This window comes from Balaenoptera ricei, chromosome 9 (assembly GCF_028023285.1).
Source record: "Balaenoptera ricei isolate mBalRic1 chromosome 9, mBalRic1.hap2, whole genome shotgun sequence".
Lineage (NCBI taxonomy): Eukaryota > Metazoa > Chordata > Mammalia > Artiodactyla > Balaenopteridae > Balaenoptera > Balaenoptera ricei.
In genome coordinates this window covers 12,104,856-12,121,288 of record NC_082647.1, presented here as the reverse complement: position 1 = coordinate 12,121,288, position 16,433 = coordinate 12,104,856, and the positions used below count along the sequence as shown (strand labels likewise).

Here is a 16,433-nt window from a genome sequence, read left to right as displayed (position 1 = left end):
TTTCAGCAAAAGCTCCGTGGGTCCACGGGGTGGGAGTGTGGGAGAGAGCCTCACACTTTTGTCTGCACCTGACCCTACTTCCTTGCCCCTACAGGAGTGCTGTTTAGCATCGAGGTCACCTCTACCTACTTTGCCGTGAGGAACTACTGGCGAGGATTCTTTGCAGCCACGTTCAGCGCCTTTGTTTTCCGAGTGCTAGCCGTGTGGAACAAGGATGCTGGTAACAGGGGAGCCCTGGGGTGGAGGCAATGTGAAATAGGGAGGCTGGTAATGGGGCGTGGAGGGAAGCTCTGTGGGGCAGTGCAGAAAAGGAGTGGATGGCATCATTTGGGAAGTGAGACCAAGGCCCAAGGGTATATATAGGTCAAGGATACAGGTCATGGAATAAGGGAGAGTGTCTCTGCCAGTAGTGTTAGAAAAAGGAAATCAAATAGAAGAGGAGACATTGGGATGGGAGGAAGCTTTAATCCTTAAAACCTATGACCCTGGTTCCTTCTCGGTGGGTTTCTGTGATGCTCCCACCATAATCCTTGGCCTTTCCATCCCATAGTCACCATCACAGCTCTCTTCAGAACCAATTTCCGAATGGATTTCCCCTTTGACCTGCAGGAACTCCCAGCCTTTGCAGCCATCGGGTCAGTGGGTTTGTCTGCTCTGGGGGATAGTGGGGAACCAGGGCTGGGGCGTGGCTTTGCATTGGAAGGGACCCAAGCTGGGAAGGTGGGGTTGGTGTGGGTGAAGTGTAAATTGTTGGGGGGAGGTGGGTAGAAAGGGAAGGTGTGTGCCTGGCATTTGTTTCCCTGCGGTGGCCAGGCCCGAGGGATGAGGGTTTCACTTCTGCATAACTTACACCCTCAGGATTTGCTGTGGGTTCCTGGGAGCTGTATTTGTGTACCTGCATCGCCAAGTCATGCTCAGCGTCCGAAAGCACAAGGCCCTCAGCCGGTTTCTGGCTAAGCAGTGAGTCACTGCCCTTCTTCTGCCCTACCTGTTTACCTTCTGGTTTCTCCAAGAGTTCCTCCCTTTTAATCTTTGTGGAAGGCGTTAAATGCCTTTAGGTGGCTTGTGATAAAATATAGAAGCCCTGATACTCTACCAGGGCTGAATGGTGCGGTTTCCCCTTTAAAGATTGCTTGTTGGTGGAGAGAATGCTCTGTCTAATGGCCTGAGACTACTGTAGACTCCAGGAAACTTCGGCTTACCAGAGTCCAGAGAGTTGTCCGCTGTGGCCTGGCTAAATTAGGGTGAGGATTAATTCTGTTTCTTTTTCAGCCGCCTGCTCTATCCTGGAATTGTTACCTTTGTCATCGCCTCCTTCACCTTTCCACCAGGAATGGGACAATTCATGGCTGGAGAGGTCAGCTCCATGGGTGACCTCTGAGGGTGGGAGTCAGGTCACTGAGCACATGACTGGAACCAAGCCAGGACGGGGCCACATGGAAAAGAGGAAAGAGCACAGGTGTCCCTCAGGCTTCTGAGCATATGTGCTTTTGCCCAAGGATAGACTCTCTCCCTGAGAAAAAAGCAAAAGGGTCCCATGAAAAATGAAACTGGGGAATTAGTTCTCTTAGAAAAATGGAAGTACCGAACATCCCTGGAGAACTGCTCCCTTTTGCTTCCTCCTCTCACAGTTGATGCCTCGGGAAGCCATCAGTACCCTGTTTGACAACAACACATGGGTAAAGCATGTAGGGGACCCTGAGAGCCTGGGCCAGTCAGCTGTGTGGATCCACCCAAAAGTCAATGTTGTCATCATCATCACCCTCTTCTTCATCATGAAGGTACCGCTCCCTACACTCCTGGCTCCCTGGGCTTCTAGGTTTTCAACCTAGGAACCGGGGTGTGCAGAGGGTAAGGAAGGGTAAAACTTCATTTGGTCTTCGTCCAACCTAATAAAAAAACAGTTTGGAAACCAGAACATAAGTAAGTTGCTCATCTAGAGAAGTGAGCCAATATCTGGGTTAATGTTCCATTCATGTCAGCTTAGTGATGTTGCCATAATTATTATAACCCTTCTAAAGGTTCCGCTTGCTAAATTATTGAGACATCACAGCAGCCAAGTAAATAAGGACAAGAGCTTAGCAATACAGATAACTGTGGAAAGACCTCAGATAAATTAACCAAATCCCCCCACATGTTAGATAATTAGGTACTTCATTCTCCATGCATCTGATTATCCATTTTCAGATGATTTGCATATCCATTTTTTCCCCAGTCTAGTGGATGATCTCTTTTCTAGAATTACAAAAGGGATAAAATATTTAAATCCACTTTATTAGTGACTATAAATAATTTTTATAAACATTATTATTCTCTATTTAGGTAGTGAGGCTGTGAGGATTTTGCCATTCTTAAACCATTTTCTTCTAACTTCAATTAGGAAACAAAAGCTGATCTCTTTTATAACAGTTCTTTTTCATATCTGCCCATCAAGGATCACGTGTTTATAGACTTCTCAATTACTGCCTTATACAAGTATATTTTTATTTCCACCACTGGTTGTGACATCTGTTATAATTGCTGATTGCCTTTTTTTTCTCTTTTTTGATGATTGCCTCATTATTAATAGTATGTCTTGCTTGAATAACCCAACATTTTCCTCTATATATTAGGGCCTTCATTTGAAAGTCTGTCCACATTAAACTTTCATGTTTTTTCGTACCTTGCTATTAACTTATTCTTGATACTTATTGTGAATCTATATTTCCCCAGGATATGAGTCACTAAGTTATATTTATATTGTAATAGCTGTAGTGGGTTCATTTATTCAATAAATGTTCTCATGCACCTACTGTGTGCCAAATATGTAATACTTGATTATTGATCTTTTGTGAATCTAATACTTATGGTTGAAAAAAATTATTTTAAAACTTCCTTCGTGGTTTTTTTGCTGCTCATTTAATGTGCTTGTCAATGGTCTTATCCTTAGAGATACCAGGTGCTTGACACACCAGGTTCCAATTCTGTCACTTATGTTCTCAGGATTTGCTGTGGTGTTTCTGGAGGCTGTATTTATTTATGTTCTTTTTCATTCCATTCCAGGGGGATTAATTGGGTCTGTGGCTTCCATATTTTGCACACCCACTTTATTAATTAGATCATTTTCATTTCTTCCTTCAAAAGATTTGATATTTTTATCATAAAGAAGTTCTCAGTGTCTTGTTAGGGGTCTGATTTTTGGACTTCCGTTATAGAGTTTATCTTCTCTAATTTATAAACCCCAGCTTCCTGTAATTGGTTGTTGAGCATACAAACCCATCTGCAGTAACCAAGTCCAAGTTTTGATGGCATCTCAGAATTTCTTGTTCAATGATAATAATGCTGTTTTTCTGATACTCCTCTAGACTGAGCTGTATGGTAACTTTGGGATCATATATACTTTTGAAATGTTAAGCGTTTGAAAATTTTTGGAGAAACAAAATTCTGTATGTATTTTCAACATTTCCTTCCCACCTGACCTCATTTCCTCAGATTCCCAAGTATATCTCTGGATTTCACTTTACAGATTAAAATTTATTCTGAGAAACCTACTTGGATTATATAGCAGGACTCAACTGTATGTCATTCTTATTAATTTCTCACTGAATTACATCCTCAACAATGTCTACATAATAAGTGAATCGAGAAGAAACTCACATTTCTTGGGCTATATTTCAAGCCCAACAGTTTGCAGCAGGCCTATGCTATTCTATAATATTTTAAATGTAAAACCATTCCTGCTATAAATCCATGATATTACCTAGTTATCACTGCTTCCAGCATTTTCACTGTCTTATCATTGGACACATAACCATACTCTTATTATTTCCAAAGTGTGGACAACAGGGCGCGTAGGCACATTAAAACATACAAGTGACTAGAACAATTTTTCCACAGTTTGATTTGAAATTTAGCTTATGTGGTCTTCTGGCAGTCTCAGTGCTCACAGATAAGATTCTCATTTCAGCTCTTTATAACATTGATGAAGGGGACTTCCATCTTCTCAATTTTTTTTTTTAATTTATTTTATTTATTTATTTTGAGCTGTGTTGGGTCTTTGTTGCTGTGTGCGGGCTTTCTGTAGGTGCAGCGAGCAAAGGCTACTCTTCGTTGTGGTGCACAGGCTTCTCATTGCGGTGGCTTCTCTTGTTTCAGGGCATGGGCTCTAGGCGCGCGGGCTTCAGTAGTTGTGGCACGCGGACTCAGTAGTTGTGGCTCGCAAGCTCTAGAGCGCAGGCTCAGTAGTTGTGGCACACGGGCTTAGTTGCTCCGCGGCATGTGGGATCTTCCCAGACAAGGGCTCAAACCCATGTCCTCTGCATTGATAGGTGGATTCTTAACCACTGCGCCACCAGGGAAGCCCATCTTCTCAATTTTAAGACATGGAAGACATCACCATGTTGTAACTCTGGAGTGTTTATAATGAGTATGAATATAATTACAACATCTCAGTTTCCTTTTTAATAAGTCTAACATTATTACCTAGATCACTGAGTTCTCAGTACAGCCTGAGGCTCTGTAGCATTCTTGCCTAATCTTCCTATGAATCCTTCCTGTGAAGGGTTTAAGTAAAGTAGAATCTGTGATAAGAGGTCTCTAGTTTCCCAGTTCTCTAGAACTGGGTGTCTAAAATCTTGGGAATTATTGGTGTTCCAGATCACTTACCCTGCTTCTGGATCTTCCCTTTCATGTGCTAATAGCTCAAAAAGAATGCTAGTCTCACGTGTCATTCTCTGCGCTATAGGAATTGATAACTTCAGTGTCCTCTGATCCTGATGCTATTCTTACACTTATCTTGGAGGATAATCCGAAGTTCATCCTCTGAAATCAGACCAATCAGCCACCTATTATCTTTATTACTGGAGCTTTCAGATTAACCTGAGCCTACAAAATCCCTTATGGCTTTCATGTACTTATTCCAAAGAGATAGTACAGAATAGTTCAAGGGGTCTCAAAATGTTATATGTCAGGATCACTTAAGAAGCGCCTACAAGCGCCTAGAACTCTGTCTCCAGACAGTCTGATGGGGTAGCCTCCAGTGGTGTCTGGTCATCCGCAGTTTAAACAAGTTCCCCCCGAAAGCATTACTGTTGGATGTTTTAAGCAAATATTAGCTCTAAGTGTTTCTGCTTTGCATGAATACTGTTTGACCAAACTCTCTTCTTTCTTTCCTTCCTACCTACTTACTTAACTTACCTACCTACATCCTGCCTGCATTTACTGAGCACTGCCGGTGCTGAGAGAAGGCAAAGACAACCAGATACACTCTTGCTACACACTCGAAGAATTTGCAATCTGTATCCTCTTCAATTGTACATTTAACTTTGCTGTTCTCTACTGTTTTAAACAGTCCTATTCTGACATGGCGACATATGTATTTTGCCTCTTCTCAGAGCTTCTGGGATGAAGGCTTCTCAGAGCTTTCATCATTGTCTCTTGAGGACAGCCCTGGCTCAAAAGAATCTCTCTCTAAGGTTCAGAAAATTAGGAAATGTATTTCTCATTAGTTTACAATAAAGTTGGTGCAGTGTTTAAATTGTAAATATTTTGAGCCTCGCAATTTTTTTTTGGACCTTTAGCTGTTGTCATCTTTCACCAAATTAGTTTAAGATCTTTTTCTAAGATCGGCTTACTTATTTTGGAAATGATGTGTAAACCTGTTGCTTAATTTATATATTATGTCTCATATGTTTATTTCTTTTACAGATATTTCAAAAGTTCAACCACTACTCCTTTTCCCATTCGGTTTCTCAGTTCTTTTGCATTCTTTGCTGCAGAATATACATATTGCTTTTGCTAAAATCATCCCAATTCCTGTTGGAATACTACCTTGGCCTTGGAGGTCTTTTCTATCACGCTGGCTGATTTAGCTGGCTCTCTCAATGTGCTCTTGCAGGATGGTCAGGACAGATCTGATTTTCTGATCCTTTGTTGAAGGTGATTTGATGTTAAAGGAAATGGCTCAGGCAGGACTGTCTTCACTCCAGGTTCCCTTGTGAGGCTTGCCATATAGATGGCTTTGTAAATGACCATATTGAAGCTAAAGCAGTCATGCAGTAAGTCACTATGACTTTAAGGTGTCTGCCACTTAGAACTGGGGCTTTTTTTTTTTCAGAAACATAGTCTGGCCAGGAAAAGATATCCTCCACGTTCAAGAGCTCAGGCTGCTTAGCTGAGGTGACCTTTTTGGGCTAAGAGGATACAGTAGGCTAGGGCCCTTTTGGGGGCAGTGACAGAGGAGTCCTCTGGGGCCTCACCCCTTGTTTTGATTGCCTAAAGGCAAATATTGTCACTCCAGGTAGGAGCAATTTGGGTTGATTGCCAGGAGGAACCTTCTTATAGTGTTGTCTTTGGTGAGCTCTTAGCCTGAGCGCTCCACGTGTTTTTGGTTCTGGAGGAAGGGTGACAGACAGGATGGCTTCCAGAAGGATTAGCTATCCCAGGATTTCTGTAACTCTTGAAGCAAGAAGGAGGAGGGTAGTGGGAAGGAGGTTGAGTGTGTGTGTGTGTGTGTGTGTGTGTGTGTGTGTGTGTGGGAAGGAGGTTGAGTGTGTGTGTGTGGGAAGGAGGTTGAGTGTGTGTGTGTGTGTGTGTGTGTGTGTGTGGGAAGGAGGTTGAGTGTGTGAGTGAGTGAGTGTGTGTGAGTGTGAGTGTGTGTGTGTCTGTGTGAGTGTGTGTGTGTGTGTGTGTGTGTGTGTGTATTGGGCCGAGTTGAGAGGGTGTCCTGACGCCTCTTTTTACCCCAGTTCTGGATGTCCATCGTGGCCACCACTATGCCCATACCCTGCGGAGGCTTCATGCCTGTGTTTGTGCTCGGTAAGTTCTGATGGGAAGCCTGGGATCTTACTGATGGCTGCAATCTAGTGTACTGAGAAAATAAGGAAAGGCCTGGAAGGCTGGGGGTTTGTATTTAGTCTTAGCGCCCAAGGAGGTGTGGCTCTGAAAAAAGAGCATGAAGACCTTGAATCTCGCAACACCTTCCTTCCTTTTGTCTCTCCCTAGGAGCTGCATTTGGAAGGCTGGTAGGAGAGATCATGGCCATGCTTTTCCCAGATGGTATCTTATTTGACGACATCATCTACAAGATCCTACCTGGGGGCTACGCAGTAATTGGTGAGACACGTTCCACCCTCCTGTCACCCCGAATACCCACACTCGAACTCTCCCATGACATCTGCATTCCAGGCTACACAGTATGGTTTTAATTTAATGCTGTTTAATTCAACTTTTATTCACATAATCAACCCTTGGCTCTGACTCTCATTAGCTCTTATTAAACATCTCTGAGCCTTAGTTTCTTCATGTAGAAAACGGATTATGGGGATTAAATGAGATAATAAGGATGAGAGCACCTAGGATCACCTCTGAATGCTTTTTTTTTTTTTTTTTTTTCCAAAGAATTGTGGAAACAACAGTGCAGGTGACTGGCTTGAATACTCCTAACCTGCACATGTGCTCTTGTTAACGGGACTTGAGAGCACATGACTAAGAGCTAAGAAACATGGGCTCTGGACTCACCCCTGTCTTTTGTCACTGGATGACCATGGGGCAAGTTAGTGGCCTTTCTGCACCTTAGTTTCTTTATTCTAAAATGACTTCTGAGATGTCTTACAGCCCTAACATTTTGAGAGTCTGAGGTAATCTTTTTCCATTAAATCTATAGTCCCTTCCAACCAAAAGCCATGTCTAACAAAATGACCAGTATATGCCCCAGAATTATTATGCTTCCTCCCTCCCTCCCCTCCTCACTGAAATCCCATAACCTCTAAGGCCATGCCGCCCTTTGATTTAGAACTAACCAGCTTTATAGTACATACAGTGACCTTACTCCCCCCGTCATAGTTCTTTACAAAAACCTCCTTCATCAATAGAGTCGTCTGCTCTTATTCCGCATCTTCATGCCTCTCAGGTATCCCCCCAATCTCCCTGGTGGACATTTGCCAGTATTTCTCCTGTGTCAGTTTATGTTCTGAAGGATATTGGGTATACCAGCCAGTAGAATCATGCCTCCCAGTATTTCCCTTTTGTGACTTTTTCTTGTTCCATTTTGATGTATGGCTTCCCCAGCATCTTTTCTCGTAGAATATCTTCCCATATTTAAATAACAGATATAGTTAATGCACTAGGGACTATTCTGGTTGGTGGGAAAACATAACCAAAAACAAGTAAGACAGATTCTATCGTCAAAGAGCTTATGGAATCATAATGTTTTAGATCTGCAAGGGCCTTAGAACTTATCTAATGACCCCTTTCACCTTAGAGATGAGAGCATGGGATTCCAGAAGAATTAAGTTCTATTCATACGGTTGAGAAATAGTAGAATCAGGATCTCATTGATCCAAGTCCACAGCATGATTCCTGAATTTTGACTCTATCCACTCATAAATTGTTGGCATCAAAACCTGAGGTCTGGGCTTCTCTGGTGGCGCAGTGGTTAAGAACCTGCCTGCCAACGCAGGGGACACGGGTTCGACCCCTGGTCCGGGAAGATCCCACATGCCGCGGAGCAACTAAGCCCGCGTGCCACAGCTACTGAAGCCTTTGCGCCTAGAGCCCATGCTCCGCAACAAGAGAAGCCACCGCAATGAGAAGCCCGCGAACCACAACGAAGAGTAGCCCCCTCTCGCCACAACTAGAGAAAGCCCACGCAGGAACAAAGGCCCAATGCAGCCAAAAATAAATAAATAAATTTATAAACAAAACAGAACAAAACCTGAGGTCCAAGGTAAAACACTGTAAATGGGTTTTTAAATGCTCAGTTAAGAGTGATCCAAACTTTTAAAAGCAAGGAATAGATGCCACATCACCATCTTTATTTTATAAATGAAACTTTGGCCACACACAAAATTTTTGTAAATTGCCGAAGGTCATAGAATGAGATCAAAATGACGATTTTCTAACAGTTCGGCATTCTAACCCTTACTCCTGACAAATGGTTATCTCAGGAGTGTTGGCACTGCCCAGGATCATGTGTCCCCACCCTGTGTCACTCCCATCACATCCCCATGTAGCCCCCCCCATGACAAGAATGGCAGCCCTAACCCACCAGTACTCCTGTGTCTCATTCTAGGAGCAGCAGCGCTGACTGGTGCAGTATCCCACACAGTCTCCACAGCCGTGATTTGCTTCGAACTCACGGGTCAGATCGCTCACATCCTCCCCATGATGGTGGCTGTGATCTTGGCCAACATGGTGGCTCAGAGCCTGCAGCCCTCCCTTTACGACAGCATCATCCAGGTCAAGAGGCTGCCCTACTTGCCTGACCTTGGCTGGAACCAGCTCAGGTCAGGGGCACCAGCTGGAATTAGTTCAGATTTGATGGGGTTGGTGTGGGAGGTTCTGAGACTGAGCACAAGGTTAAGGTCAACGTCTGGAAGCACTGCTTTTTACTTATTTTTATATTCCCATGCACTTCATAAATATTATGAGTGATCAAATGCATGGCAGACCTCACGGGAGGAGTGGAAGGGACAGGCGTATGGTAAGGCTAACGCTGCCTGTGCTTTCTCCCTCTGCAGCAAATTTACAGTCTTTGTTGAGGACATCATGGTACGGGACGTGAAGTTTGTTTCAGCTTCTTGCACTTATGGGGATTTGCGAAACTTGCTCCAGACCACCACAGTCAAGACTTTACCACTGGTCGATTCAAAAGGTCAGTGGTAGGGAAGGAAGCAGATTCCTGAGCTAGTGACCTGAACACGGGCTCCACAGAAGTGGAGGCGGCACTGTGGTGTGGGCTTGTCTAAGGGGCCACCCAGGCTGCTGCAGGACGCCCAGCCTTAGGGAACATGGTCATCTTCAAGGAAGGAAAAACACAGCCATAACACAAGCACAAGAAGACAGTTAAAAAAACCAATGAAAGAAATACAATTGATTCTCATTAGTCCTTGTAGTTATGTTCTATAAAGTTTCCAAGAACACTGAATTAGGGACACTATACTGAACCATTGCTCCTAGAGGAGATTCAGGGTGAGGTTCCTGCAAGCCTCTGGTCACAACACTTTCTTCAGGTAATCAAAGCATACACTTGTCTTAGGTGTGTTTCTCCTTAAAGACACCTTATTTAATATCTATTGTTAATTCATCAACATTGAACTCACCACGACCAACAGAAGCTTAGCTCATGGCTGAACAAAGCTTTTATCTAGCACACTTCTTTTCTCCATAAGGCACAGCACAGCCTTCTTGCTTAGGGGCAATTTTAAACAGCAAAATTGGGCTTCCCTGGTGGTGCAGTCGTTAAGACTCCGCCTGCCAATGCAGGGGACACGGGTTCGAGCCCTGGTCCGGGAAGACCCCACATGCCACTGAGCAACTAAGCCCGTGCGCCACAACTACTGAGCCTGTGCTCTAGAGCCCATGAGCCACAACTACTGAGCCCATGTGCCACAAGTACTGAGCCTGCACTCTAGAGCCCGTGCTCCGCAACTAGAGAAGCCACCACAATGAGAAGCCTGTGCACCGCAACGAAGACCCAATGCAGCCAAAAATAAATAAATAAAATAAATAAATTTTTTTAAAAAAACCCTTAAAAAACAGCAAAATCACCAACACAAAACACAAAAAATGCAAAAATCATGGCATTCAATGGACCACGAAAGAACATTTGTTTACAACATGAAAGCTGGAAAAAAAAAAAAAGGCAGAGCATCACTTTGTTCAGACTCAGCTTGGAACGTGTGCGTGGGATAACTCAAATTTTTTGCTGCTCTGCACATGTCTATGAATGATGGGAAAAGTACTGCAAATATTGATTTTGGGTTACAAAGATATTTAAGCCCGTAGGTGAATTCACAAATAGGGAATCCGAGAATAATGAGGCTTGGCTATAAATCTTACAGCCCCTTATGTGGTTCTCATTGCTACTTAGCTAAGTGATAGCTGTTCTTTAATGCCCAATTTGAGGAGCAGATGAAACTGTTCCATGTGAAGGAGTGAACGTGTTTAATGAGCAGTGATTTCACCTCCTTCACCATCCTTTCTGCCCACCGTTGGCACTTAATCTTGCTTTGTATTATTTCTTATTGTGGTTTCTATGTCTATGTCTTATTTTCCTCAGTAGATTGTGTATCCCTTGAGGGCAGAGACTATAACACCTGTCCCACTCAGACTGCCTCCCTATAGGTATTTACTGGATATTAAATAAATACGTGTCTAATGTTTGTATTAGTGTAATAGAATCATTTAGGGAGATTTGGAGCCATTTAAATTATTAGCTCTAATTTCAGATAATTAGAGTATCCAAACTACTCAAATTAGCTTAGTTTTAATATTTTCCCAAATCCCAAATCCCTTTCAGTGGCCTCTAAACCAGTGGCCTCTCACTGGAATAGGGGTACAGCCGATGGGCTGCAGGGTTTTCATAATAATGACTGAGACCTCATGGTAAGATTTGTCTCAGTAACACTGCTGCAATCTTATGGCCTCAAAACTTAATGAAAATGTTAATTATAGTAGCAGAATTCTGATAAATATATAAAAGACCTTCCCAGGAAAAGTAGGCATTCTGTTTATACCTACAAGGACCCAGAGTCTTTAAGTGATTAAGCATCAGCTATCCTTGTAGACTTCTTTCAAAGTATATTCGTTCATCTCAGTATGAATGGCTTTTAATGTGTCTTCTTTTGGAGACAGTGTTGATTAGCCTATTTTAATACCAAGTTCACCTATTTACAAACAATCTGTGTAAGGGCTGCATCAAAATAAGTACAAATTAGCACCAATTAGTGTACTACCAATTGGGGCTCTAAGCGCTAAATGGGTGAAATAATAGGGATTGAGTGAGATCAATCCTGGAAGACTTGTGAAATGAGTTTTTAGGAAGAGAGGGTAAGAGCTGAAAAAAGATTGGGTGCTGGGCTTCTGTCCCTGACTCCATCCTGCCAAGCAGGGCGAGGCGGTAATTGAGCGGGCCCTCAGGCTGAGCTTGGATCTCCCCCAGATTCGATGATCCTGCTGGGCTCCGTGGAGCGGTCAGAACTGCAGTCCCTTCTGCAGCATCACCTGTGTCCTGAGCGGAGGCTGCAGTTAGCCCAGGACATGGCAAGGAAGTTGTCAGAGCTGCCCTTCGACGGGAAGGTGCGGCAGGCTGGGGAGGGGCGCCGTGGCGTCTGGCCCCAGGGTCGACCCGAGTCTTTTGCCTTTGTGGATGAGGATGAAGATGAGGACCTCCATGGGAAGCCCGAGGTGAGTGGGCTGGGAAGGGCCAGGTGAACAGGATAGATGGGGCAAAGGGAAAATAGGAAGAGAGAGGGAAGATGCTGATCACTGACAAAGTCAAAGAGACAAGTGCCCCTGGGTCCAGGGACTGAAGGAGATAAGGTTGCAAATGATGGTACCGAGAGAATTCAAAGTGCTGTAAGGACTTCTGAACTGAATAGAGTTAGATAGATTTCCCAGGACACCAGCTGGTAAAGGCAGGAAAAGGTAGCCTCTTCTCTAGGACTGAGAATTTTTACTATTCTTTACAGCTGCCTCCTCTTCCTCCTCCTCACCCCTTTCCTACTGCTTCACTGACCCCCGAAGAGCCCAATGGGCCCCTGCCCGGCCACAAACAGCAGTTGGAAGCACCGGAGCTTGAAGGTAAAGAGTTTCCCATCATGCACCTCATCCCTGAGACTGCAGGTAAAGATTCTCCCATCATGCACCTCACCCTTGCCTCATACCTTCTGGTTGTCTCTGGGCACTCCTCAACCTAAGGGCTCCTACTATGAGGAGGGGTGGGGCCTGAGGATGGTGGGAGGGGGCTTCTATTCTTCGAGTCTCCATGTCACCATCCCAAGGCATGGGGGCAAGGACTGGATTAGGAGGATGGAAGGGGAGAGTTCCTATGGCGGTGAACCACCTAGAAGTACGGACCTTTTGTGGCAGAGTGTCAGGACCACCTGAAGCCCCTGACCATTTCCTCCCGGGATGGATATTGCTCTCTTTCCACCTCCATTCACTCACCCCTCCTCTCAGGCCGAAGACCCTCCATCTTCCAGTCCCTGCTGCGCTGCTTGCCGGGCAGAGCTCGCCCCACAGAGAAGAAAGTGACCCAGGTGAGAGGAGATGTGTTGGGGGCGGGGACATGGGACAGGGAGCTTGTCTGTGAGGAGCAAGAAACCCATGATCCTTGAATCAGGAGAGAAGAGGTCCCACCAAGAAGAAGCTTCATCATATGGAAGGGATGATGGGTTGGAAAGAGGCATCTGTGGCTTGGCCAGGGAGAGGTGGCTATGGTTCCACTTGGAAGAAAAGGGAAGGAACTTGGACCTATGTCTTTCTTCTCTAGGATTCAGAGGAGTTAGTGGATAACATGTCACCTGAAGAGGTAAGTAAAGGAAACGGGAACCTGGGGTGGATTGTTTTGTCAGATGAAGATATTGCCACTTTTTTGGACCTTCTTCATTGTGTTGTTGTAAGAGTAACGTGTGAGTCTAGGCAGGAAAGCACTTTGAGAGGTTGGAAATGAGGTGTGACTATGGAGACAGTACTGAGCACGTTGCTCGGAGGTAGGGGAACATGGCGGTGTCCTCATGGGGACCAGCGTCATTTCAGGAGAGGGAAGTTTTGAGCCTCTGTGTGTACATGGGCCCATGGTGCTAGGATGACCCTTAGAGCTTTTAGACATTAGGGAAGTTCTAGACCGGGCAGAGGCTATGCGGGATGGATGAGATTTACCTGCAGGAAAATGGCAGCGGGCAGCCAGCACTTACACAAACCAATGTGGAAGAACAGCGTCGAAACTAAGATGGGGAATTCAGTGTCTGGTGAGGTTACTATGCTGGATTGATCAGGCTCCTGAGACAGTGGACAATGAGAAGATTCCAGGAAGCGAGACTGGGAAGAACCACAAACTGAGGGCAAATTTTGACAGTGGTGCCTCATTGGGACAAATCGCTATCCCCCTATAGAATCCATGAGAGAGAAAATCAAGCACTGAGTGGGTTTGGTTGTGCCGAGTGAACAGAACGTGGCACAGTGACCGGGAGTAGGTGGCTGAGCTGTGCCGATCAGAACTACCCTGGCGTGTGGAGAGACGCCCACAACGTCCATTAGCAACCGTTCCATTTAGTAAAAGAGAATGCAACTTGCTTCGAAGGCTGAAAAGTAGAGCTTTAAATGTATGTAGCTGGGCTTCCCCGGTGGCGCAGTGGTTGAGAGTCTGCCTGCCAATGCAGGGGACACGGGTTCGAGCCCTGGTCTGGGAAGATCCTACATGCCGTGGAGCAACTAGGCCCATGAGCCACAACTACTGAGCCTGCGCGTCTGGAGCTTGTGCTCCGCAACAAGAGAGGCCGCGACAGTGAGAGGCCCGCGCACCGTGATGAAGAGTGGCCCCCGCTTGCCGCAACTAGAGAAAGCCCTCGCACAGAAACGAAGATCCAACACAGCCAAAAATAAATTAAAAAAAAAAAAAAGTATGTAGCTGACAAAATACCGTAATGTGTATTATCTTTTAAATAAACATCCACTGGATGTCCAGAATATATATGTGCTAAAAATTAAAAGTACTCAGGGTTGGAAGAGGGGGTGGTGAGTGACGAGAGAAAGGCAGTCTTCACCTTCTCCCCTTGACACCCCTCAAGGCACACACATTTCTGATAAATGACCTGAAAAATCAAATGGATGATCACAGAAGAAAAAAATCAAACTATTCCTTCTGCCCACAAGCAGGAATCAGATAGGTCATAACTACAATTAAGGAGTGCCTTACTAGGGTGCTCACACCAATAATACTTTTTTTTTTAATACACCAAAGAAAGCCAACTAGTTGATCAGTGAGGTTATTTAACGACCGCTGGAAATAAAATGCAACTAGGGATCAAAAGAAGATAGATCACACATTTTTAGCTGATATCTTTCTCAAGGAAGATTTTAAGCAGCTCTCAACTCCCATGGGAACCACCAAGACTTTTTGAAAGGATAAGATTCAATAGGAGTCAAACATCAGGATATTTTGAACACGGTTTTCAGGCTAGCTCAAGATGACACCCTTGACAATATCAAGATGATACCTCTGGGAATAGTCAAAGAATTCAGTTCTAGGTTGCCAGAAGTCCCCGCTGTGACTTCTTTTTTTTTTTTAATTTATTTTTGGTTGCATTGGGTCTTTGTTGCTGCACGCGGGCTTTCTCCAGTTGCAGCGAGCGGGGGCTACTCTTTGTTGTGGTGCATGGGCTTCTCATTGAGGTGGCTTCTCTTGTTGCGGAGCACAGGCTCTAGGCGCCCGGGCTTCAGTAGTTGCGGCACGCAGGCTCCGTAGCTGTGGCACACGGGCTTAGTTGCTCCGCGGCATGTGGGATCTTCCCAGACTAGGGATCGAACCCGTGTCCCCTGCATTGGCAGGCGGATTCTTAACAACTGAGCCCCCAGGGAAGTCCTATGACTTGTTTAATTCTGCTGCTCTGTTAGGGATACACACAGTTAGAGCCCTGGTTTGTAATTGATGCTGAGATTTTTCAACTCATGGAACACATCAGACAAAGAGCAGAAAAAAGCTAGGGGTCCCAGGAACATGACCAGCAGTCAAGGTCAGAAGCCCACCTCTGTGTAATCTTGGGCAAACGCTTAAGCACTCCATGCCTCTGTTTTCTCATCTGTAGAATGGAGATAATGATAGGGTTGTTGCAGAGGATTCAGTGAGTGAAGCAATTAGAATAATGCTTGGCACTGAGGAAGTGCTTGGTGCATGTGCACTGGAAATGGTTCTGTTATAGTTGTTCCCTAAGGGCAGGCAAAAATGGAACCAGGGAGGCCAGAAATGATCATAGAATGCTCCAGGAGGACAGGACCAACCAAACCAGGGTTGGCAAGGGTCTGCCCCCCGTCCTATAAGTAAATCCTTTCTGCAACATACCTGCTAAGTGGTCATCCATCCTGTGAGAATTTTGTGTGAACCTTTAGTCAGGGAAGGTGAGAGTTTAGAGGAGGTGTGATTGCAGTCCAGAAAGAGCAGGACGGGACAGATGGAAAGCACAGCACTGTGGACCAAACACGGGACACGAGAACTAGGGGATGGCCTTCGGTGATGTCCTCTGAAGCTTGAAACATATAGATTTGGACAAACAGGAAAACAAAGTAGTACCTCATTCAGAAGGGACTGCCTGAAAAGAGATTACAGAAAATTTAAAAATCATTTATGAGAACCAGAGCGATACTGGATTATTTAGCATCTTGGGGATTTTTGGTGTGCAAATCTAAAATCCGGAGGAAAGTTGAACCTTTGCCTTAATGCTTCAGTCATAGACAAAACAATGTAAACCAAACCAAACAAACACACACACAAAAACGGCTTGTCTGAGTCAACAAAGTGCCAGGTGACCCAGTACAGCTCTTCAAATCCAACAAACCTTTGCCATGATCTGCTGTGTAAAAGGTCAGTCTGCTGGCTTCTCCATGACACACAGCAACGGATGCCGCACAGCACTCTGTAGGAGTTCCGCCCAGGGGGCAGAATTAAGACAAACGCC

General features: G+C 44.9%; 1 protein-coding gene across 2 annotated transcripts in view; it reads left to right on the top strand.

The window, feature by feature from the left end:
* The window catches only part of CLCN1 (chloride voltage-gated channel 1), a 32,578-nt gene that overhangs the window by 12,781 nt on the left and 3,364 nt on the right, over nt 1-16,433 (top strand). Inside the window, exons 8-20 of one of the 2 annotated variants that reach the window (XM_059933172.1) lie at nt 95-220; nt 551-635; nt 859-960; nt 1,273-1,357; nt 1,632-1,781; nt 6,726-6,795; nt 6,982-7,092; nt 9,050-9,263; nt 9,498-9,631; nt 11,921-12,165; nt 12,450-12,561; nt 12,940-13,019; nt 13,253-13,291. In XM_059933172.1, coding sequence (XP_059789155.1) covers nt 95-220; nt 551-635; nt 859-960; nt 1,273-1,357; nt 1,632-1,781; nt 6,726-6,795; nt 6,982-7,092; nt 9,050-9,263; nt 9,498-9,631; nt 11,921-12,165; nt 12,450-12,561; nt 12,940-13,019; nt 13,253-13,291 — 1,553 coding nt within the window. The remainder of the gene's footprint in view (nt 1-94; nt 221-550; nt 636-858; nt 961-1,272; nt 1,358-1,631; nt 1,782-6,725; nt 6,796-6,981; nt 7,093-9,049; nt 9,264-9,497; nt 9,632-11,920; nt 12,166-12,449; nt 12,562-12,939; nt 13,020-13,252; nt 13,292-16,433) is intronic. The other variant, XM_059933173.1, reaches the window with a different exon arrangement.